Source organism: Protopterus annectens, chromosome 1.part2 (genome assembly GCF_019279795.1).
Source record: "Protopterus annectens isolate FY-2018-M chromosome 1.part2, PAN1.0, whole genome shotgun sequence".
In the NCBI taxonomy this organism is placed as follows: domain Eukaryota; kingdom Metazoa; phylum Chordata; order Ceratodontiformes; family Protopteridae; genus Protopterus; species Protopterus annectens.
In genome coordinates this window covers 880,545,978-880,570,743 of record NC_056727.1, presented here as the reverse complement: position 1 = coordinate 880,570,743, position 24,766 = coordinate 880,545,978, and the positions used below count along the sequence as shown (strand labels likewise).

General features: G+C 42.4%; 1 protein-coding gene across 9 annotated transcripts in view; it reads left to right on the top strand.

The window, feature by feature from the left end:
- The window catches only part of ZMYM4 (zinc finger MYM-type containing 4), a 3,261,850-nt gene that overhangs the window by 422,642 nt on the left and 2,814,442 nt on the right, over positions 1 to 24,766 (top strand). For all 9 annotated transcript variants that reach the window (XM_044059341.1, XM_044059348.1, XM_044059366.1 and 6 more), the window contains one exon: positions 9,358 to 9,990. In XM_044059341.1, coding sequence (XP_043915276.1) covers positions 9,369 to 9,990 — 622 coding nt within the window. In that variant the 5' untranslated portion in view covers positions 9,358 to 9,368. The remainder of the gene's footprint in view (positions 1 to 9,357; positions 9,991 to 24,766) is intronic.

The following is a 24,766-nucleotide window of genomic DNA, read 5'->3' as shown; positions in this document are numbered from 1 at the left end:
TGCAGGATCAGAGGGGAAGGCTGTTTCAAAGCAGACTATTTCAAAGTGGATAAGCCACTGCATTCGTTTCTGCTATTTGCATCATGGTAAACCGGTGCCCAAGGGAATCAGGTCACATTCCACCAGGGCTGCATCTACCTCAGCAGCTTTTCTCAGAGGGGTGCCAACCAAAGACATTCTAGAAGCTGCTACTTGGATCTCGGTTCATACTTTTACAAAGCGTTATCATTTGCCTCTCTATTCTAAGTCCAGGGCAGGCTTTGCCACTGCAGTTCCGCAGGGCCTTATAGCCGCTCCTAATGCTATTTAGTTCCAGCCCCCCATCCATAGCTTTGGGATTCTACCCAAATGTAATGACTGCAACAGTGAAACACGAAGAACATAGTACAGTTGTCTACACTTATCATAAATGTAGATGTTCAAGTGTATTCACTGTTGCAGTCTGGGTTACCCACTCGCCATCCCCCTTTTTTCTAGAACTTCTCTTTCCTTCACTATATTCTACAGCTTTTGTGGTGTATTTGCTTTTAGATGAAGGTAAAGTTTTTGTTGTTACAGTTGCATTTATATATATATATATATATATATATATATATATATATATATATCTATATTTGCTCCCCATTTGAGGGGCACCTGACATCTGGGGCAAGAAAAACTGAAGAAAATGGTGTCTGCTGCATGTTTTATACCCCTGATGACCTGACGTCATGGAAGAGGAGACAGCAACCGACGCAGGACCCAAGACTTTGATGTTCAGGCTGACTGAGGGCAACCTGCCAGCGGATTACCCAAATGTAATGACTGCAACAGTGAATACACTCGAACATCTACATTTATGGTAAGTGTATACAACTGTACTTTCCCTGTTTTGTTGAGTTATGTAAAATCTCCATAAGGTCATGCAGCCTTCATTATATTAAGTAAAGCAATGCAGGGGTGAAGATGTTCTTCGTGTTTCACTGTTAGTCATCACACTTGGGTTATCCTGCCAGGGGTAGCCCTCAGTTGCCCCGAATACCAGAGGCTTAGTATTTCTGCTTCAGTTGCTGTCGCTCCAGGACTGACATCAGGTCACAAGTGGTATAAAGTCAAGCAGCCGACACCATTACATCAGTCTTTCTTGCCAAGGAGCCCGAAGCAGTACGCACCAGTGCCGGTCGGCCGCTACCTGAGTTTTTGTTTACGAATTGAAGTTGAAGGCTTCTAAAGCTAAGTACCCCATTGGGGATCCTTTTGTCTTGCTCTAACCAATGTCAGAAAAAGTTAACAATTGTCTCGCCTGTAGAAAGCAAATACCACACCGAGACTTCTATTCTTACTGCGTCACCTGTTTAGGCCCAGACCATGACATCCCTCGCTGTCGCTTTTGTGCTTTGTTCAACGCCTGAACTATACGTTGTCGGGCCCTTATTGCAGCTAAATATTTTCGCTCTCAGTCCTCGTATTCCGATATGGCTTCTGTAAGCCATCCCACTTCCGATCTTCTGAAAAAATGTAAGGATAAAGACAGACCGCACAGGCCCCAAACTGCAGACGATGCTTCCATTAAGTTAGTTGTCAGTTCTCCGGTCCTCAGTGAGGTGCTTTCACAGCCCCTGATGCCCGCTTCTGTGGATTTGCATGCCGCTACCGAGACCCGTTCGAAGTCTGGTATCCCACAAGACTCCTCTTCGATTAAGGATCCTGCGGATGTCTCTACCATGGATGGGTCCGGAGCCACTGAACAAGCACCGGCTTCATAGGAAGTTCTTCGCAGCAGTCGACACAAACCGACAACTTCTTTTGCGTCTTCAGTTCTTTCTAAAACTACCGAGTTTCTAAGGCCCAGGGTATGAACTACACCTAAAAAACCAACGACCCAAGCTCAGGCACCTGCTTCCATGCCTCAATCTCAAATGTTTAAAATGGCGGAAGACCTTATAATGCTTGTTAGGGGAAGCCAGGCTACCCCTTTCAAAAGAAAGGGAGACTTGACCCCAGTAGTTTTAACTGAACAGGAGTCTGATGACTCTGAGGTTTCTGAATATGAAGACATGCAACCCCTCTCTGCTTATGAGGATTCTGATGCAGAGGAATCCATTCCTTCGGCCTCTCCTCCCAAGGGTTTTTCATTTGATGAAACCCTACATACCTTAAGGAAGCCTTTCCATTGGAATGTCAGGACTATCCTCAGTCAAAAAAGACTCAGGGAATTCTTAGATTTACCACAGCACAGACCTTTAGCCATTCCTCCTATCCTGGATGTTGTGGATGATGTTTTTATGGAATCCAGTTTGACTCCTGACACCCTTCCTCCTGCTCCCAGGAAACCTGACAGGTACTACAGAGTCCCTGACTCTCTCAAATTCCTTTTCAAAAATCCTACTGCTGACTCAGAGGTCATCTCCCAAGGACCAAAGGAATTAAAGCAACCTCAGCTAAGAATCCCACCCCCTCAAACAGGGATTCCTGAGCTTTAGACAGATGAGGTAAAAAAGTATACACCTCTGCAACTCTTGCTATTAGAACACTAAATTGTCAGTTCCACATGCTGAAATATCAGCAGCATACCATGGAACTCCTCAAACAGAAAATATCTTGTTTTCTTGCTTGTGCAGAAAATAAAGAATTACAAGAGCTTATGCATTCTGCAAGCCAAGTTACTAAGCACACCTTGCAGTGTGGCTTTGACGCCCTAGAAGCATCTTGCAGGGCAGCAGTCACTGGTTCTGTCCTTAGAAGGCATGCTTGGCTTAAGGAACAGACCTTGCCAGACCATGTCAAATCAAAATTATTGGACGCACCATTGAACAAAGACAATTTGTTTGGCACCAAGGCAGAAGAGGTCTTGAAAAAGATGGAAGAAAAAGCTAAATCTATGCAGACAGTTAGACTTTTTACAGGTCCAGCCTCCGAGGTTCAGTAGGCATTGCCCCTCCAAACACTGGTCCTTTCCGGCCTCCTCCAGGCCAGCTCAGCCCAGAACCAGGGGAAGCAGACCCCCAAGACAGAAGCCCATGGGAATGCAGAGATCTAAGCAATGGAGTTCCTCCACTTCAAAAACAGGGAGTGCTAAGCCACCCCCTTATGGTAAGAACTCAGAATGACTTTACACCTCCACCCTTTACCAGTGCCCACCTGCTTGTGCCCCTAGGAGGAAAATCTCCTTCCATGCTAACAACGGGGCCTCTATTACCAACGACCGATGGGTTCTCAACATAGTGTACCAGGGATATAAATTTTATTTCCACACTCTGCCATCCCCAAAAGGGTTCCCAGATCTTCCTCCAAACCAGTGGGCAGAGGCCAAAAAGCAAGTCCCTGCTTTCCACGAGGGCAATACAGCATGTTCCCGCAGACGAGATAGGCCAAGGTTTCTATTCCAGACTCTTCCTGCTACCCAGAAAAGAGGACGCCTGGCGCCCAATCCTCAATCTATCCTTTCTGGTGGTACAAAATTCAAAATGCTCACCCACCAACAGCTTCTTCCTATGCTTTCCAAGGATGCTTGGTTAGCCACCCTAGACCTAAAAGAGTCCTACCTACACATCCCAATCAGGGAGTCTTGCAGGAAATATCTATGTTTCAGGGCAGGATCTATGCACTTTCAGTTTTCTGCACTTCCCTTTGGCTTATCCACTGCTCCCAGAGTTTTCACAAAACTCCTGGCTCCAGCCATTGCTTTTTGCAGACAAAGAAATATTCATCAAATTTACCCCTACTTAGACGATTGCCTGATTCAGGCAGACAGTCAGGAAAAGCTGTTACAGCATCTGACCTTTGGAAAGGACCTACTGACCTCCCTGGGGTATGCTGTCAACGAAAAGAAATCAGAACTAGTGTCCACACAAAAAATTGTATTCCTGGGAACAAGCCTGGACACAGCATCCCAGATGGCATTCCTTACTCTAGAATAACAAGCCTACCTGACAGGCTACTTCTCTCAACTAGCCACCAGAACCCAGTTATCCACAAGGAAAATCCTGCAAGCTCTAGGGTTCATGGCCTTCTGCATTCTACTCATTCCATATGCCAGACTGCATATGAGGAAATTACAGTGGTACCTAAAAAGCCTTTGGTGTCAACACTCTCAAGACCTGAAAACTATCATACCTATGATACCCTGTCTAAGGACAGATTTTCTTTGGTGGGCAGCAGCATGCAACCACAACAAGGGACTTCCCGTCTCACAACCCCATACCACCCAGACCCTTACCACAAATGCTGCAGACTATGCCTGGGGTGCGCACCTGGATGGCAGGTGCATTCAGGGCCATTGGAGCCCAAATCAATTACATCTGCACATCAACCAAAAAGAGATGCTAGCTGTTCAGCACGCCCTGACAGCTTTCAGACCCGTACTCTTCACGGGGCCCTGACAGCTTTCAGACCCGTACTCTTCACGGGGCCTCTAGTGATCAGAACAGAGAACACCACAATGATGTGGTATATCAACAGGCAGGGAGAGACTCGCTCGTATCCTCTCTGTAGGCTTGCAGTGACCCTTTGGCACACGGCCTCAACCATGCAAATACACCTGCTAGCACAATTCCTGCCAGGCTCCCCTAAACTCTCTGGCAGACGACATAAGCAGGAACCTACTAGACCCACAAGAGTGGCAGCTAGACCACAGAACCTTCAACCTTGTAACCCAGAAATGGGGCACCCCGAAGATGGACCTCTTTGCCTCCCACTCCAATCATTAGCTCAGTAAATTCTGCACCAAGTAACCTCACAGCAAGGCCTGGAAAGTGGATGCTCTATCCTTCCAATGGGTAAACCTCTTGATCTATGCATTCCCCCCCCTCTACCACTCATTTCAAGGGTACTGCTCAAAATAAGGGAGGAAAAACCAAGGGCAGACTTGATTGCGCCAGATTGGCCATGCCAGCACTGGTACCCACTGCTGCGCAGCCTGTCACCCCTGCCACCATGGCACCTACCTCAGATCCCAACACTCTCGACCCAGAAGAATGGAGAATTCATGCATCCACAATTGCAGACCCTGAACCTGGCAGCCTGGCTTATTCCCTGACCTCTCCTCAAGCTGCCAGCCTAAGCAAACAAGTCCTGGATGTTATATGTGAGGCCACATGCCCCAGCACTAGAAAATCGTATGCTGACAAGTGGAAAAGGTTTTGCACCTTGATCCAGGCTAATGGAGCCAAAACAGCAGAGCCCTCCCATCCTGGATTACCTAGCAGACCTACTACACGAGGGGGGGGGTCTATCCTTCTCTTCTATTAAAATTCATGCCTCTGCCATCTCTGCTCATTGCAGCACAGAGCCCACCTCTCTTCTCACACCCTCTCATCAAACAGTTCCTAAGAGGAGCTAACAACTTAAAGCCACCCAGAAGAGCTCCTACCCCAGCTTGGGACCTTAACTTTGTATTGGAAAAGCTCACCCTACCCCCTTTTGAACCTGCAGCTTCAGCAGAGTTAAAATTCCGCTCTTGGAAAACAGCCTTTCTTCTGGCCACCACTTCAGCTAGAAGAGTGTTAGAGCTACAAGCACTCATGGCTGTAGAGCCCTTCATCATTTTCCATGCTGACAGGGTCTCCCTCAGGACTAACCAAATCCTTCATGCCTAAAGTGGTGTCCATTGTGGCTCTCAACCAATCCATTCATTTGCCCACCTTTTTCCCTAACCCACAAAACAAGGGGGAAAGGATTCTGAACTCTCTTGATGTGCACAGACAGCTCAGATTCTATCTGGATAGGACTAAATCTTTTAGAAACACTGACCAATTGCTAGTCAGCTTCGCAGTAGGGGCAGAGGGCAAGGCCATATTCAAACAATCTCCAAATGGATAGCACACTGCATCCATTTCTGCTACAAACAGCACGGGAAACTGCCCCCAAAAGGGATCAGGACGCATTCCACCAAGACAGCCTCCACCTCTGCAGCTTTTCTCAGAGGGGTCCCCACAAGAGACATCCTGGATGCTGCAACATGGACTTCTGTTCATAACTTCACCAAGCATTACCACCTGCCTATCTTCTCCAAGTCCAGGGCAAGCTTTGCCACCGCAGTCTTGCAGGGCATCCTAGCCAGCCCCCAGTCTTCCTGACTGCCTCCACCCTTTTCTTCAGCTTTGGGAATCAACCCAAGTGTGATGACTGCAACAGTGAAACACGAAGAACATAGTACAGTTGTGTACACTTAGCATAAATGTAGATGTTCTTTTGTATTCACTGTTGCAGTCCTAGCTTCCCACCCTCCATCCCCCTTTTCTCTCTCCACCCCTCTCCTTACAGGGAATTTTTGGTATTTACTTTCCACTGGTGGTGTTCTTCCACCATAAACTAGCTCCCTATTTGGGGGCTCCTGACAGTTGGGGCAAGAAAAACTGATGTAATGGCATCGGCTGCCTGATTTTATACCACTGACGACCTGATGTCAGTCCTGGAATGACAGCAAGCGACGTAGAAATACTAAATCTTTGGTATTCGGGCCGACTGAGGGCTACCCCTGGCAGGATAACCCAAGTGTGATGACTGCAACAGTGAATACACTCGAACATCTACATTTATAGTAAGTGTACACAACTGTACTTTCTCTTGCATTTAGATGTGAAGAGCTTGCACCCACTTCATTCAGGGCCAGTAACACATTTTTTAATCTTTTTATGGCTGCCCCATACCCTACCACTGGTGCTAGCATTTGTCCTGTGCCCTGATTAATGCATTTGTCACCCCTTCATGGACAAGTTTCAAAATGCTGCCATAAGTCTTGTGAAAGGTAACTTTCCTTTTCCAGAGAAAAAGATGCCTTACCTGCATACTCCTGTGTGAGCTAACCACTTCCACCCTTCTGTTACAGGTCCTGGAGCTAGGATTTTTAGGAGTTAAGGTGGGGAAACTAAAGGTCTGTTTTATTTTATCGAATGCCCAAAGTGTCGAAACCCATGTGGTCGGCAGTTTGGTTTGTCGAACCATTCTGACCGATATTGTGGTACAGTAGGAATTAAGGCATTTACCCTTTTCCGCATTGTAGTGCGATTTCTGAGTTGGCATAAATAATTAGCAGGGGGTGTGAGGAGTTTTTTTTTTTTTTGTGTTTGCAGGTGATGTTTGGGTCTAGTTTAGTTTATCGATGAACTGAATTGTTGACCATATGGTCTCTGACCTTATGAGTTTTGACAGTTTGGACATTTGATAAATTCAAATTGACTTGTTAACTGTGCATAGGATGATGTATATGTTTGTGTGTGAGAGACATCATGGGCATAACTGCTTAGAGTGCCATACCCACTCAAGCCCTCCCATTCAACTCTAATGATGGCCTTCTTGGCACCCAGAAAATATTGACTGGTCTCCATTGGGAACATTTGGTTGAGGGAAGAATCCACAGCTCCACTCCCCCAGTTGTTTCACTACTGAAAGCCACTCACTTCCATCTTCATCCCTAGCCCTGTATACCACAGTTTTGGGGAACTTCATTTTTTATGGCCTGGTTTTGACAAAACTACCCTTTGGTGAGTCAGGCATCACTAAATCTGTATGTTCAGTTGTCAGTTTTGTACCCTAGTGCTGAAAATAAATTGAAAGGCTCATAGTTTGGATGTCCTTAGATAGCTTAAGTGTTTACTAACTATACCAAGGACTGTGGGTAAACAGACCAGTTAAATGTGTTCTTTATCTCAGGTGAGTAAAGCCAATGTTTAACACGGTAAACTTGTCTCCATATTGTTTGCTTGTCTGTGTCACCTTCTGCTATGAGCAATATGGCAAAACCCTTACTGTGCAGATAAAGATGTGTTCGAACACAGCAACTACTGTGCCTTTGGACTTCTTAGAGAACATACCCAAACAGAGTTATTTGTAAAACTTGTGTATCCATATATTTTGTAAGCATTACAAGCCAGATGTCTTTTTAAATATAGAGGTGTTTTTTCTTCACTGCAGTATTCTTAGGCATAATTTAGCATTTCAGCCATGTCCAGCATCAGAATCCCTCAGTGCATGGAACTCTTGCACTTGTATTATGAATGTAGTGCAGTGCTGTATTGATGTTTGAGGATTACGGTACAGTTGTGTAAGGGTACATACCATAATAGTAGATGTTCTAGTAAAAGGGTCATTGCTGTAATTAGGCTTTCTCATCATCCTTTCCCTTGTTAATGTTATGGAATTCGGTTTCTGCTTTCTTGTTGTATATAGGCATGTGCTTTGAATAATTATGCATCTGTGATTTTTGATGGTGATGGGTTTTGTTAGGTTGAAATATTTCTCAGTTCTTAGTAGTAATATGGAGTTTTCTTTCTACTGCTCCAAAAAAAAAAAAAAAAAAAAAAAAAAAATTGTGAAAGTTGGGTTGTCCTTTACTGTTGGACTTTTCCGCTGGAAATACCTAGCTGATTTTAGGGTACTTGCGTATTAAAGCAAGCAGGACCAAATTCTTTCATCTTTACACCTAAACAACGGTTTTAACTTGAAAACGTTTTCCGTTGTTACTGCAGCTGTCATTTTTATCCAAAAGAACTGCCTTACCTGACATTTAGAAAAGTATAAGCCGTAAGACTTCACTCTTACCACTTGTATTATACTCCGTGATAAACTCATGAACAGTTCTGATTATGCGCTTATATTATACTCTCTGGAACAATTATAAGCATTATTCTAGACAATTTTAACATTACAGTTTTGTTAATATCCAGCATACGAATTTTAAAACTAAAGCACTGTTTGCAAAAGTGACATGCATCCACTGGCAACAGACACAACTATCCCCACTTGAATTGTAATACCAAATACGTAAGAAAAAAAAAAATACTGACCTTATTATTGTCACATATTGACTCATTGTGAGCTCCAGAGGGACTATAAATTTTGTTTTATCCAATATGGATAAATATTTTTCATTGGGGTACTGCTCCACAATTAAGGAAACTACTGCTTTAATGTCAGGGAAGGCAGTTCTTTCGGATTAAAATGACAGCTGCAGTAATAACGGAAAATGTTTTTGAGGTGAAACAGTCATTTCAATGTAAAGGTGAATTAATTAATTCCTGCTTGCTTTAATAATACGTACACATTTAAGAAACTATTGTTTCATTGCATAGGTTGTAATCTTGCGAATGGAAATCAATACTTCGGCCTCCTGGTTGCGTTAATACGTAAGTACCGATCTTAGTATCTGGCAGGAAGACTGATGTCCACTTGTGGTTTATTGTAGTCATATTATGAAGCGAGTACAGTTTCACAGCTGTACTTTTAGGGTGAGAACCTCATGTAAATTTGCTTTCTCTTTGTTCTGAATTATCAGTTTGAGTCATAAACGATTAGTACTTTTCAGTCTGTTGTTTATTGTAGCACCAAATATTTGCTATTTTTATGCTTTTACAAACTAGAATATTCTTTATTTTTTAGGCAATGATGAAATGGAAGATACAAGATCTGGGGATATACTTATTGGCAGAACACTTTCACTCGTTAGTAGCTCTGATGAAGATGAAGCTCTTCCTTCAAATAGAGACTTTTATTCACTTGGTCCAGGCTCTTTCTTAAATAACTCTGAGGACCTTTCTGGTGTTCCAGTTATTGGTAGTGACAGTGATGATAAAGATTTTGACCAAAAAAGCAGTTCTCTTAGTTACAAAACTTCCGAAATCCATGCAGATAACCAGTTGGAAGGGGAAAGAATTTCTGAAGAGCTTGAGCCAGATTTTGTAAAAGAAGCCCAAAATAAACTACACAGAGACTACAGCTCTGGTGTTAGCTATAGTCAAGAACTGGAAACCCGAACTTTAGACTTTGATGCAGTTAAAAACACTAGACTTGGAACACTATCTGAAAACAACATGGACCAAGAAGTACTTAATCAGGAACATGGAATGGTTAATGTTAAACAGTCAACTGATGAACTCAATTTAGAATTACATAATAGTAATGATAAAGAAAGGAATAATGAAGATACAGAGACTGACAGAGAAATTACAGATGAGGACTCTGATATGGAAGTACCTGAAACAAATAGGAGAAAGCAGTCTTTTAAAAGTCAAGGTTTGTAACAACCTTTTGTTTGTAAACTCACGTTAGTTGTAGCTTCTTTAATAAAAGTGGTCAGCTTGTACGTTTGAAATAAATTAGCACATTCATCACTCAACACTAGCATTTCTGTTTCTGGAAAATTATAATTTTTATTTCTGTATTTAAGCATCCCTGGACATGCTTGCCATGCTGTTTAATTTTGTTAGTATGTTTTGGATATATTCAGAAATCTATTTACATGTAGGTGTAAAAACATCTATTTGGAACAGTAGATGTAGCCCCATTCTGTGAAACTGAGTGAAAGGGAAAGACATCAGCTGACAATATTTAGCACTTCAAGGCATCCTTGAATATCTTGATGTTCTTCGTGTTCCACTGTTGCAGTCATCATATTTGGGTTATCTGCCTGCAGGTAGCCCTCAGTCAGCCCAGATACCAGAGTCTTGGGATTTCTGCATGGGACGCTGTCGCCTCTTCCACGACGTCAGGTCATCACGGGTATAAAACATGCAGCTGACACCATTACGTCAGCTTTTCTTACCGTGCGGGAGCCCGAAGCAGAAGCAGTTTGCAAGTGCCGGTTGGCCGCTACCTGAAATTTTCTTTTTTCGAGTTTCAAACCTGAAGTCTTCTAAAGCTAAGTACCCCCATTGGGGATCCTTTTTTCTTGCTCTAACCGATGTCAGAAAAAGTTAACAATTGTCTTGCCTGTGGAAAGCAAATACTCGTCACCTGTTTAGGCCCAGACCATGATGTTCTTCGCTGTCGGTTTTGTGCCTTGTTCAATGCCCGAACTGTCGTTGGGCTATCTTTCTCGCTAAATTCTTTCGCTCTTGTTCTCTGTATTCAGAAATGGCTTAGTTAAGCCATCCAATTACCAATCTTCCGAAAAAAGGATAAAGACAGAGACAGTCTGCATAGGTCCAAAACTGCCGACGATGCTTCTTTTACGCTAGTCGCCAGTCTGCCGGTACTCAGTGAGTCGCTTTCGCAGCCCCTGATACCCACTTCTACAGATTCGCAGGCCTCTACTGAGACCCATTCTGAGTCCGGTATGCCACGAGATACTTCTTCGACTATGGAACCTGAGGATGTCTCTACCTTGGATGGGTCTGGAGCCACTGTGCAGGCACCGGCTTCTGAGGGTGCATTCAGATCTTCCGATGTTCATATTAAACTGACTACTTCGTTTTTGACTAAAACTACCAAATTTCTCAGGCCCAGAGTTCGCACTTGGCCTAGGAAACCGATGACCAAAGTGCATTCTCAAGCTCCCATGCCTCAGAAACAAATGCTTAGAATGGCTGAAGACCTTATTACTTTAATTAGGGGAAGCCAGCCTTCCCCCTGTAAAAGACAAAGAATTGACTTTCCTTCTGATTCTACAGACCATGAGTCTGATGAGTCTGACCCCTCTGATTACCAGGACATACCCTTATCCACCTATGAGGATTCAGATGCAGAGGATTCCATTCCCACTGCCTCCCCTCTAGAGGATTTTTCTTTTGGTGAAACCTTGCATACCATAAGAGAGCATTTCCACTAGGAATGCCAGGGCTACCCTCAGTCCACAAAGAGACTCAGGGAATTTTTAGACTTGCCTCAGCACAGGCCTCTAGCTATACCCCCTGTCCTAGATATTGTAAATGATGTCTTCATGGAATCAAGTCTTACCCCTGTTACTTTGCCTCCAGCTCCTAGAAAGCCTGACAGGTACTACAGAGTACCTGACTCTCAAAAATTTCTCTTTAAAAATCCTACTGTGGATCCAGAGACCATTTCCCAGGGACCTAAAGGTAGGCCACTACAGTCAAAAACCCTACCCCTTTGGACAGGGATTCTAGGGCTTTAGACAGATTGGGTAAGAAGGTCTATACCACCGCAACTCTTGCCATTAGGGCTTTAAATTGCCAGTTTCACATGTTGAAGTACCAGCAGCATATTATGGAACTAATTAAACAAAAAATGTTGTTGATTCCTGATTGTGCAGAAAATAAAGATTTACAAGAGTTAATGCAGTCTACAAACCAAGCTGGTAAACATACTTTGCAGTGTGGTTTTGATGTCTTAGATGCATCTTGCAGGACTGCTGTCACTGGGTCTGTTCTGAGAAGGCATGCTTGGCTGAAGGAACAAATCTTGCCAGACCACGTCAAAGCAAAATTACCAGATGCTCCATTAAACCAAGAATGTTTGTTTGGCATAAAAGCAGAAGAAGTTCTTAAAACAATGGGGGAAAAAGCTAAATCTGTGCAAACTGTTAAAGATTTCTTACAGCCACCTAGATTCAGTAGGCATTGGCCTTCAAAAAACTGGTCCTTTCCAGTCCCTCCCAGGCCTTCTCAGTCCAAACCCAGGGGTAACAGACCACAAAGACTCAGGGTATGCACAGATCTAAACAATGGAGTCCTCCCATCTCAAAAACAGGGAGTGATAAGCCACCCTCTTATGGAAAAAGTTCACAATGACTTGTCCTCCATCCTTCCCAGCCATGCCCAAGTACTTGCACCCCTAGGAGGAAAACTCACCCTGCTCGCCCTGCATGCAAAAAACTGGGAATACATTACCCAGGACCGATGGGTCTTAAACATTGTATCCCAGGGATACAGATTTTACTTCCACTCACTGCCAACCCCAAGTGGATTGCCAGACTTTCCTCCAAACCAGTGGGCAGAGGCCCAAAAGCAAGTACTTTCTCTTCTCAGTATCAGGGCTATTTGACCTGTTCCAATGGAGCAAAGGGGACAGACTGTTTCTGGTGCCCAGAAAAGCAAACTCTTGGCGCCCTATTCTGGATCTGTCAATTATCAACACCTTCCTGGTGGTACCAAAGTTCAAAATGCTTGCACTCCAACAGCTGCTTCCTATGCTAGCCAAGGACACCTGGCTAGTCACCCTAGACCTAAAAGAAGCTTATCTGCACATCCCCATAAGGGAATCTTGCAGGAAATATCTACGTTTCAGGGCAGGCTCTATGCACTATCCGTTCTCTGCACTTCGCTTTGGCTTATCTACTGTGCCCAGGGTATTCACAAAGTGCCTGGCTCCAGCCATTGCATACTGCCGGCAGAGAAGCATTCAAATTTGCCCATACTTGGACGATTGCCTGATTCAGGTGGACAGTCAGGAATTGCTACTTCAGCACATGATGTTTGTAGAGAGACTCCTAACTTCTCTGGGGTATACCATCAACGAAAAGAAATCCCACCTGCTACTCAGCCAAAAAATTGTATTTCTGGGAGCAAGCTTGAGCACAACTTCCCAGATGGCATTTCTCACTCCAGAAAAGTAGGTTTATTTGACAAATTACTTCAAACTGCTGGCCACCCAAACCCAGCTATCTGCAAGAAAAATACTGCAAGCCTAGAGTTCATGGCCTCATGCAGTCTCCTAATTCCATATGCAAGACTGCATATGAGGAAACTTCAGTGGTACTTAAAAAGTCTCTGGTTTCAACATTCTCAGGACCTGGAAATAGTGATTCCCATCATTCCTTGCCTAAGGACAGAGTTCTTTTGATGGGCAGAGGCCTGCAACCACAACAAGGGACTCCCTTTCATTCAACCTCCCTGCCGTCCAAACCCTGACAACAGACGCATCAGACTCTGCATGGGGGTGGCTCACTTGGCAGGCAAATGCATTCAAGGCAAATGGAGCCCAGGACAAATGCGCATGCATATCAATTAAAAAAAAATGTTAGCTGTACAGAATGCACTGACAGCCTTTAAATACCTTATTCTTCCAGGGCAACTATTGATAAAGACAGACAACACCACAGTTATGTGGTACATAAACGAGCAGGGGGGAACTCATTCCTACCCACTCTGCAGATTAGCCATGGCTCTGTAGAACACAGCCTTGAGCAACCAAGTGTACCTGCAAGCTCAATTCCTGCCAGGCAAACAAAATTCACTGGCAGACAACTTAAAGCAGAAATCTAATGGACCCACACGAGTGGAAACTGGAACCCAACTCATTCAAGCTTCTAATCCACAGGTGGGGGACACCAGAGGCAGACCTCTTTGCTTCCCCCCAAAACCATCAATTGAGCAAATTTTGCACCAGAACTCCCCACAGCCAAGCATGGAAAGTGGATGCCCTATCCTTTACATAGGAAAACCTCTCAATCTATGCCTTCCCCCTCTACCCCTCCTCTAAAAAGTACTACTCAAAATTCACTGGCAGACAACTTAAAGCAGAAATCTAATGGACCCACACGAGTGGAAACTGGAACCCAACTCATTCAAGCTTCTAATCCACAGGTGGGGGGACACCAGAGGCAGACCTCTTTGCTTCCCCCCAAAACCATCAATTGAGCAAATTTTGCACCAGAACTCCCCACAGCCAAGCATGGAAAGTGGATGCCCCATCCTTTACATAGGAAAACCTCTCAATCTATGCCTTCCCCCTCTGCCCCTCCTCTAAAAAGTACTACTCAAGATCAAACAGGAGAGGCCAAGGACAATCCTTATTGCACGAGATTGGCCATGCCAGCACTGGTATCCATTTTTATGCAGTCTGACAACAGTGCCACCCTGGCACCTGCATCAGACCTCCTCTCTGCTGTCCCAGCAGGAGGGCCAGATTTTGCATCCTCAGCTCCAAACCCTGAACCTAGCAGCCTGGCTTTTTCCCTGAATACATCACCAGCCACCCTCAGCAAACAGGTGCTGGATGTCATCCTTGAGGCCAGGAGACCTAGTACTAGGAAATCCTATTCAGAAAAGTAGAAAAGATATTGTTCTTGGAGCCGGTCTCAGGGAAAGGACACAGCCATGCCCACCTTACCTCAAATCCTTGATTATCTAGCAGAGCTGCTCCACAATGGCCTTTCCTTCTCATCAGTTAAGATTCATGCCTGTGCCATCTCAGCTCATTACAATATTGAGCCACCCTTCTTCTCTCACCCTCTGGTCAAACAGTTCTTGAGAGGAACTAATAATTTAAGACCCCTGAGGAGAGCTCCCACTCCTGCCTAGGACCTTAACTTTGTACTAGAGAAGCTCACGCTTCCCCCTTTTGAGCCTGATGCTATAGCAGAGTTAAAATTCCTCTCTTGGAAAACAGCCTTATTTCTAGCCATCACCTCAGCAAGAAGAGTGTCTTGAGTTACAGGCCCTTATGGCTGTGGAGCCCTTCATTATCTTCCATGCGGACAGGGTTTCCTCAGGACTAACCCATCATTTATGCCCAAGGTGGTATCCAGTGTGGCTTTAAACCAATCAGTCCATTTAACAATAATTTTCCCTAATCCTCAGAATAAAGGGGAAAGGATCCTGCACTCCTTGGACGTGCACAGACAGCTTAGGTTCTACTTTGACAGGACTAAACCTTTCAGAAAATTTGACCAGCTGCTAGTCAGCATTGCTACAGGGGTAGAGGGCAAGGCCATTTCAAAGCAAACCATTTCCAAATGGGTAGCACACTGCATCCATTTCTGCTACAAACACCATGGAAAACCTACCCCACAGGGGATCAGAACCACTTCTACCAGGGCTACCTCAACCTCTACAGCATTTCTCAAGGGAGTCCATACCAGGGACATCCTGGAAGCCTCAACCTGGAGTTCAGTACACACCTTCACCAAGCATTACCACTAACCAGTCTTTTCTAAATCCAGAGCTGGATTTGCTACAGCAGTCTTACAAGGCCTGCTAGCCAGCCCTACTACTACTTGACTGCCTCCACCCTTCCTCATCTTTGGGAATCAACTCAAATGAGATGACTGCAACAGTGAAACACAAAGAACATAGTACAGTTGTGTACACTTACCATAAATGTAGATGTTTGAGCGTATTCACTGTTGCAGTCCTGGTTATCCTCCCTCCATCCCTGATTTTCTATATTTTCCACCTATCCTCTTTTTTGGCCATATCCTATAGCAATGGTAATTACTTTTTACTGGAGGTGTTCCACACCATGTTATTGCTTCCTATTTTGGGGGCTCCTGACATCTGAGGCAAGAAAAGCTGATGTAATGGCGTCGGCTGCATGTTTTATACCCTTGACGACCTGACGTCATGGAAGAGGCAAGAGCATCCAATGCAGAAATCCCAAGGTATTCGGGCCGACTGAGGGCTACCTGCAGGCAGATAACCCAAATGTGATGACTGCAACGGTGAATACACTCTAACATCTACATTTATGGCAAGAGTACACAACTGTACTTTAGTTTTTTCTTTGTTTAGTCAGTGAAAGAATAGAAATTGAGTGCTTTGCCTGGAACTGGGCCTTTGCATAAGGTCTTCAGAGTAAACCAGCTAATATTTTGGATTTTAAAGTTCAGGGTTCTTGATGCTGTCATGACATTCTTCACATTCTGTTTTATGTGCAGCAGAGCAGTAGTTTGTACTCTGTGATATCTTCTTGGTGAAATCAGTCAGTATAGGCATTTGTCATTTAATAACATGCACTCTGCTGCACTGCCAGTACTTTTTTTTTTTTTAGTGGGGATGCGTTTTTACATTGATAATATTAGCTAGAGTTAACAAAAGTGAGTTTTTCCGTTGTGGATAGGCAGGCCAGTATAGGCTCAGTTTTAAGAGAAACTTGTACTTGTTTTGTACATATTCATTTGAACCATGACCAGTCAGACTTCTTCCTATCCAAGAGCATTAAAGATTTACATTATTTGGGATGTCCTCATAGAACTGCACCTGGAGACAAGTTACACAATTAATTTAAACAAAAGTGTATGTTACTGAATTATGTAATGGCTATTAAGTGGTCTGGGGCTTGTACCACTTTCAGTTATTCAATGAGTTTTCATTCAAGTGTAATTTTCACTGGTGAAAAGTAAAGAAAAAAGGTTGAGTTATTTGCTATTATATATATATATATATATATATATATATATATATATATATATATATATATATATACACACACACACACACACACACACACACACACACACACACACACACACTTTGAGAGAGTAAATCTAATACTAATCATCATACTGTGTTTACACAAGCCAATTTTGTCTTAGGGTGTATTTAGGTATGGATTGTTTGTATTATTTGTAATGCATTGCATTTGGATTAATTGTTGATCACAATAACTCAGAGCCACTAGGTGTAACATTTGCTACTTTACTTTATTTGATTAACCAGTTAGCCGCGGCATTGTGAAGCCCATTTACAAAGGATAACCGGGGAAATAAGGCAGAGATAAATATTACTGGCAGTAAAGTGAACTGAAAATGTTTATATAGTGTCAGTTTTTAACATGGCATATGTCTTGACAGCACAGTGATAACTTGAAACTAAAGTTATATTTGGTTGGGGCTAACTATTACGTTAGGTTTCCTGGTTTTATTTTTTTATGGTGTTGCTAAATAAAATTAATATTTTGTAGCCATCTCTGCCTGCTGTGGTAGGGATGGAAGCATGGGTAAGACATTAATTCACTGTGTGGTTAATCTAGGTTTGAAAACTGACACTTGTGCCACTGGGAAGAAATTGTGTTTTTGTCTCGTCTTCTGGTAATGGGTGTGTGTGCTTTCAGTTTCTGTTGCATCATTATGTCAGGTGCAAACTTGTTCAAGTAGTGGATGGTGGGCAGACGCATGACAAGTAAAGGCTTAGGCCCATAAGCCTGAGTCTGCCTGTCTGATCATGTCATTGCATGTAGAGTCTTGGGTGGGAGGTGCAGGGATTGGTAACCATTTGAAATGCAGGGATTCGCTAGAGCGAGTCCCGAAACGTGGAGGCTGAGTAACTGAAAGAACGGACTTGCATACACCAAGTCCAAGATTCCTTTTCTCAGAATAGTCCCTTTACCATATCTTGGAGAAATCTCAGAGTTGGTATATGTAGGTTTAGGGGTGCGGGAATGCAAGGGAGTTTGTCTCCCCCCCAAAGAAATTTTAAGGAGAACAGTAATCTTCAGTATCCGTTCCTTGAGTTTTCTTTTTTAGCCTTCTGCATTTTGAGTGCCAACACTTCAATAGGGAGCCACAGGGATTCTGGAATATGTAGGGAAAGGTGCCCACATATGATAGCTCCTTACTTACTGCTCTTATTTTTGCCCCTGTAGGTTGAGCATACCTGTGAGCACAAGAATGATGTCATTTGGTCATAAAGCTGCTAGTGACATGGGTAAAAAACAGTGTATGTTTAAAAAAAAAGTCTCCTGTTTGGGAGAATGCTGTCATTTGGCTACAGGCTATACAATTAATCTGGTAATTGAGTTATAAATACTTGAATTGACTGGCTAAAAATAAAAGAAATGAGCTCTGCAGTTTAGCCATCTCTGGCAAAGATTTTCCTGTCTCATTTTCTTCAGAGTAGTTTGCTACCAGACCTTTAGACCTTGTAGAAAGGTGGGGATGGAGTACTTGAAGTGCTGCTGTAGGGGAAACCTAGTACATAGTGGGCACAAACAGTGTGATATGCAGAACCAGTCATCCTGTACTGTGCAGATAATTAGCATTGTGATTGGGAAAATGGAGTGTCTAGAGTGGTGTACTTGCATTAGATTCGTATGTGGTTTGCTTATCCAAGTTTGTAGAGCAGTCATATTACAAACTGATATAGATACAGATTAGGCCACACACACATATAGTTTAACTTAGAGACACGACCTACAAAAATGCTACCATTACAGTACTTTACTAATGCTCACGCCACTAAGCTAATCCAACCCACCAGTAAAATTAGGCAAACACTTTACCCTCCCTACAATTGTAAGACCAATGTTAAAATTGTTCGCTAATCAAGCCCACCCACCACTGATCCGTAACATAAGCAGAAGGTATTACATCACCCAAAGTGCTACGGCCAGTTACAAGTCAAGGCGCCAAAGACCAGTCCAATCAGACAATGGTATTCTCTGCTTGCGCCATCAGCCACATACTTAGGCCATTTGACCAATCAGAAATGCACCCTCAACATCCAGAACTTCACGATTTATCTTTGCGATGATACTCTACCCAAAGAATTTTTTTATGTTTTACAATTACGTATAAATAAAACCCTCATTACTAACTGCCTCCCACTGTTCACCCAAATGAATGGCTTATAGCGATTACCAATAGAAGATCAGAATTAGCCTTAACCTCCAATGACTGTTTAGTTCTACACCAAATAAAGGTATATATAGACAAGAAAATTCTGTATTCCTAAACTGATAATGCAACGCTCACCTTCCTGTATATACCTAGCGGTTTGAAATTAAATTTCATGAAGGAAACTAACGAGTGAAGAATTGATTTTTAATTTTCTAATATTTGTTTTTATTGGCAAAGGAAATTGCTTTTTGAAATACCTCTTCTAAGGAACACTTACTAATAAGATTACCGGTTACAACAGAGACTTGTTGCTTTTACTAGATGCATTGGTTCACTATGCTTAGAACCAGTGCAGTTTCCTGACAAAGTTAATTTCAGTGTCTCTGTGCTACTCCCAAGTAAAGCTCTGGGGTGATAGCCTCCTAAGCAGTAAGGTGCTGACGTGATCAATAACTTTGCATTTTTCACAAGAGGCCTCTTACAAATCTACTTCACTAAATTGTTTTATGCTTTCCTACACATTTGCTTCAACCATTGCAGTCTTCTATTTGAACTTCTGTGCAGATGCAGCTGTTTTAGCTTCTGCCCTAATGTTGCCTTTCCTTCATCTGAGCCACATTGTTTACCGTAACACCCTTCTCAGGCACTTCATCCCCATCAACTCTGGCTTCTACAACTGCTTTCTCTTCAGTGCCAAGGTCTTTGTGCTCTACAGAAGAACTGGACCCATCACTGTTTTGTCCAGCTTACTTTTCGGCTTCATTGACATTCTTTTTTTCACACACTGTCATTTGGCTGCAGCACTTCTGAGTTTAGCTTTGACCTCCTCGTTCAGACTTGACGTTTTTCAGTCACATCTCCAAGCTTTAACCTTTTTCAGCTATTTTCCATTCTATCAAGTTGCATCTTTTAATTTCTCCCATTTGCTGCCATTACAACTGCTTTTCTGTGTACTTAGTTTAATCCCACATGCCTTTAATTTTGCATTTCATTCCCGTTTGCCGAAATTCCTGTTGGGAGTCTGCTTGCATTTCTACATCATTTGCATACAGCAGCTTTGTTGATCTGTTCCCTCCAACCTGTTAGCTAGTAGCTCATCACCATTATGAACAGCAGTGGACTCAGAGCTGAACCCTGATACACAGCCACTCCCCCTAAGAAACCCCCTGAGTCAGAAAGAACACTCTTGGCTAAGTAGTTAGGAAATCAACATAACATCATATATTTAACTTAACTAATACCCATTATCCTTATTTTCTAGCTTGTTAAATCAGTCATGCCGTCCTAAATAAATAGAAGGAATATTGCTAAAAATACAATTATTTTTCTGTCTTCCACCTTGTCATTGTGTACATAAAAATCTCATTTGCCACAGCACACATTTTTATTACAGCTGTCGCAACAGTCATTTTTCAGTCTCTGATTTGAGGTAGTTATTAAGAAAGAAAACAGTTTGTCATGTTACCTCTTTTTTTTCTGATCCTGCTACCCGAGTCACTTTCAGAACTTTTTTTGGTTTCTGGCTTGTCTGCAGCTGACCATGATCTGTTGTGTTCTGTTAGTGTGCTCCTATCTTATGGCCCCAGCTCTGTCTCCTGAGGTTAGGACCATCTTGGGAGTAGGAGGGTCGGGGAGAGTAAGTGGAAACTACCAGCTGGCAGTGCCACATTTGCTGTCTTGCATGCCAGTTTTTTGTAGGTCCTACACCCATCAAGAGGCAACATTACACTGTGAGGATGGATGAGTAGTGAGGCGTGCCTGTGGGGATGTGCCAAGCCTGAGCCATAAGGCAGTTGAACCTCATTGTCTATCCCCACTTGCCCAGTGTGGCAATCATTCCAAGCCGTAATGACTGATAGGGCTATGCAGCCAGTGTTCCACAGCCCTGTGATAGGTATTTCCAGAACTTCTTTATGTAGACATTCTACCAGAGTGCTATAGAGTTTTTCATTTTTTTGCACAAACTTATTTTTTAGAGCTATAGGAAGGATGGGGTGGATGAAGCACTAGTTGGTGTATTATGTCATGTCTTCAGAAGGTCTGTTTAACGTTTTGTTTATTGTTGGTAATGCAAGAATATTTGAGACCTGAACTGGAAAATTGATCTCTTTCAGGCAGTAATGCGTACTGTGCACCATGTTGTCACTTAGTGGTTTTACATTACTAAAAAGCACGCTGCATGCATGAACTTTACTGTTGCGTGAGAGGAAGATGGTGTGGTGTTAGGAAGATTTATAAGATATGACTACTGCGTCAGGAAAGCTATAAAATAATGCCATCATCATCACACATTTTGAGTAGCTCTCAACAAGTAGGGGAGAGTAGAAATCATTTCTGTAGATCTTTTTTAATCAAGGTATTCATTTCTGTAGATTAATTTTTTATCAAGGTATTTAGGACCATTGTTGTGGTATTCAAATCATAGCACAGTTCCTCATTCTTAGCAGTTGCCAAAGAAGCTACAGAAACAGTCATCTGACAGCTGTCTGTGATATCAAACCCACAGTTTTCACTAGTGGGAGGAATTTAAAGAAAAGAATATAAAAGATCTTAACATCTGTGTTATTTCAGGGTTATCAGTGGACCGTGCATTACTTACAGCAATGAGTGTGTGCACTAGTCCAGCCCCTGAAGGCAATAAGAAAAGGAATGTCTGTTGTACTTATGAGACAGAAGCATTTAAGGTGTGTGTCTGGGATGGATCGGGAATGAATAGGCAAGACAAATATGTATATGCCCCAAACATAAGAGATGCCTGATTTAGGCAAGAGTTCTACTTTCTAGTCCTAAGAAGTGTTCATGGGCTAAAAAACATCTAACTGGTACAAGTCATTGAGGTTTGGCAGTTTACCTGTATTTTGTACAACCCTGAGTAGTTTTAATTAGATGACCTGTTATTGACAGTAATTCTGGAGAGTAAATGATGGTGATGGTGTGCAGCTCTTGCCTGATTTAATGAGCCTATTTGTCTATGATACTGTCTTTTTTTTTTTTTTTTGAGTGAGTGCAATGCTGTAGTAGGACCTCCGGTCAGATGTGGTCTAGATGCTTTCCACAGATATGCTCACTAGGCTTCAGCACTGCTGCCCCCAACTTCTAATTATCATATAGCTGCATTTTTTGTCAGTTTCTAGTTTTTGCATGTAGTAAAATGCTGGTATCCGTAAGAGAATGTGATTTTTCAAATGTTGGTATTAGTAAGGGCACATGATTTTTCATGTGCATTCATATTTGGAACCAGGGTGAGGCTGGCACATGGTAGGGTTTGAGGGCCAAGGTGTTTTGCTACTAGACACCAATGTACCACTTCACAGCTCTGTTATTTTTCTATTTCTCCTCTATTCTTTTATCGCAAAACACTTAACTTCTGTATATGCTGTTTCCCTTGAATTCTACTGCCATTGATGCTACAAATTTCATCTTTACAATTTAGAATTGGTGTTTATTTGTATATTACCATTTTGTGAATCTGGTTACTACTCTAGTCTCTTCTTCCTCTGATCTAGTTTTCTGCTGCTTAAAGCATTTACATGTTCAAGATGCAGAGGGATCCATTTTACATTTGATTACAGTCTTATGTTTAGCTCTGTCCACGTTTGACTTCTTTCTGTCACCCTTTGGCACATGGTCTAAATGTTTGCTTATGATTTAATAACCAAGATTGTATACCTAACCACATCCTTTCTGTCTGTCCATCTTAACCTTAACTTTTTATAATAATGTGCTGCATTTCAGAATTTACTTGACTTAGCCTCCAAACTAACACTTTTAAGTCTGTGTTTTCCTCCACCATCCTACAGGAAAAAAATTAACTCTGTCTTTATTTACAGCAGAATGTTGGCTTTAGTTATATTTAATTAGATTTCAGATATTCAGAATTTCCTGTTTATTCCTCCCACAGTGTTTCTACTTTACCTACAAAGGCTGCTAAATTATATGCATATGTATTGCTTACCCTCATCTGTGCCATACAGACTCTTTCCCTCTTTATACTAACTGTTTGATTGCTTGTAACAGAATAAAAATAATGTATTTCGGCTTTTCCCGGATAGGGGTTGCGGCAGTGGATTTTTACTGTGCCGAGTTGCCAGCCTGACGCCCAACCTTCAAAGAAGGCACACCCATTCACGCACCTACCTGCATGTCTTTAAACGTCACTCGACCGCACTGAGGACATGCAGATTCAACACAGAAGGTGCTCCAGCCGAGAATCGAACCGGAGAACCTCTTATACTCCCATAAAGTACTTATACTGGCAAACTTCATAGATAGCTGTGCAGTACCCAGTGTTTATGATATTTCTGACTGTACACCTCCTCAAATAATGCCCACCTTTGTATTTTTGTAAAATACTCTCATTGATCTTATCTCTAGATCATATTTTACTGTCCTAAAATATGTCAACATACTGACTTTATTCTCAAGGAAAGGTTTTTGCTAATCTGTTACCTCCCCATATCGATTCATCTACTACCATTTTCTTCCTAAAGAAAAATGTCCCATATTAAACTCATATTCTCATGGCCTATTATAGTTTCCATTTTAAATAGCACGTAGAGTTTCTTTTCACAGATACTAAATTTTGTTGTACCTTTTTTTTTTCAGCACTAGTTGACGCCACCATCTTGTAATACCTACACATGCCGAGAATGCGTCTCCAATTGTCTAATTTTCTTAAATTTCCCGTATTTTGCGAGTAGAAGTCACAACTGTTTTATTACCAACTCCCTCTCCCCTATAACTTTATTCGTTCATTCCTTCAGTCTTTACTTACTCACTTTGTCCATTTCAGAGATATAGAGGTGCCTTTGCTTAATCTGGGAAGCACTGTGCAGAGAACAGTGTCCGAGTATGACACCAGCTGTTTGCAGGACATCCACACACACACACACACACACACACACACACACACACACACACACACACACACACACACACACACACACACACACACTAACCGTTAAGAATGCAGAAAGTGCAGAATATAGAACACTTAGAAGGGCACAGTATCAGGATGTGGTCAAGTCTACATTATAAACGGTCTACTTTTTGACAAAGGTATGTGACTTGGTATTGAGGCTGGAAATGTTTGTGCAATTGCTTGTGGATAAGGGTTAGATAAAAGGATAGCTTTAGTGTTGTGCATGTTTGTTGGTGTGAGTGTTTGTATGGCACTGAGCCTGTTTTGTGTAATGCTAGTGTTATAGAAGGGGTTTTTCTAAGGTGTAAGGTACAGGGTTAGAAATATGAGCAGGGTTAGATTTAGGGTTAGCACACATCAGTTAAGTGGTGAAGGGCTCATTGTGAACCCCGTCCCTGCACTTCATCTTAGAAGAAATCTTTCCATAATACTGCAGGATTCAGACAAACTGCATTCTATGAATTTGGTATGGTTTAGTATTTTTTTCATTGTAGTATATTTTAGTGTTAATTTATCACAAAAGTAATGTGTTTGTATGCTTTGTTGCAATTACTTTAATGTAATTTTTTTGTTTGTTTTTTTATGTGATTTCATAAAGAACGGTCTATATTTTGGTCTCTCTGTTTTGAGTGTTTATATTTTGATGTGTCTACATTTTAGATATACTAATACACACACACACACACACACACACATATGTGTATATATTATACATATTATATACTATACATATCTGTGTGTGTGTTTGTATGTATACATGCGTAAATGGGCATGCCTACATTGAAGGTTGAACGTCGAGCTGGCACCTCGGCGTTCATGAAAAATCTACTGCCAATCATTAGCAGACCAAATTC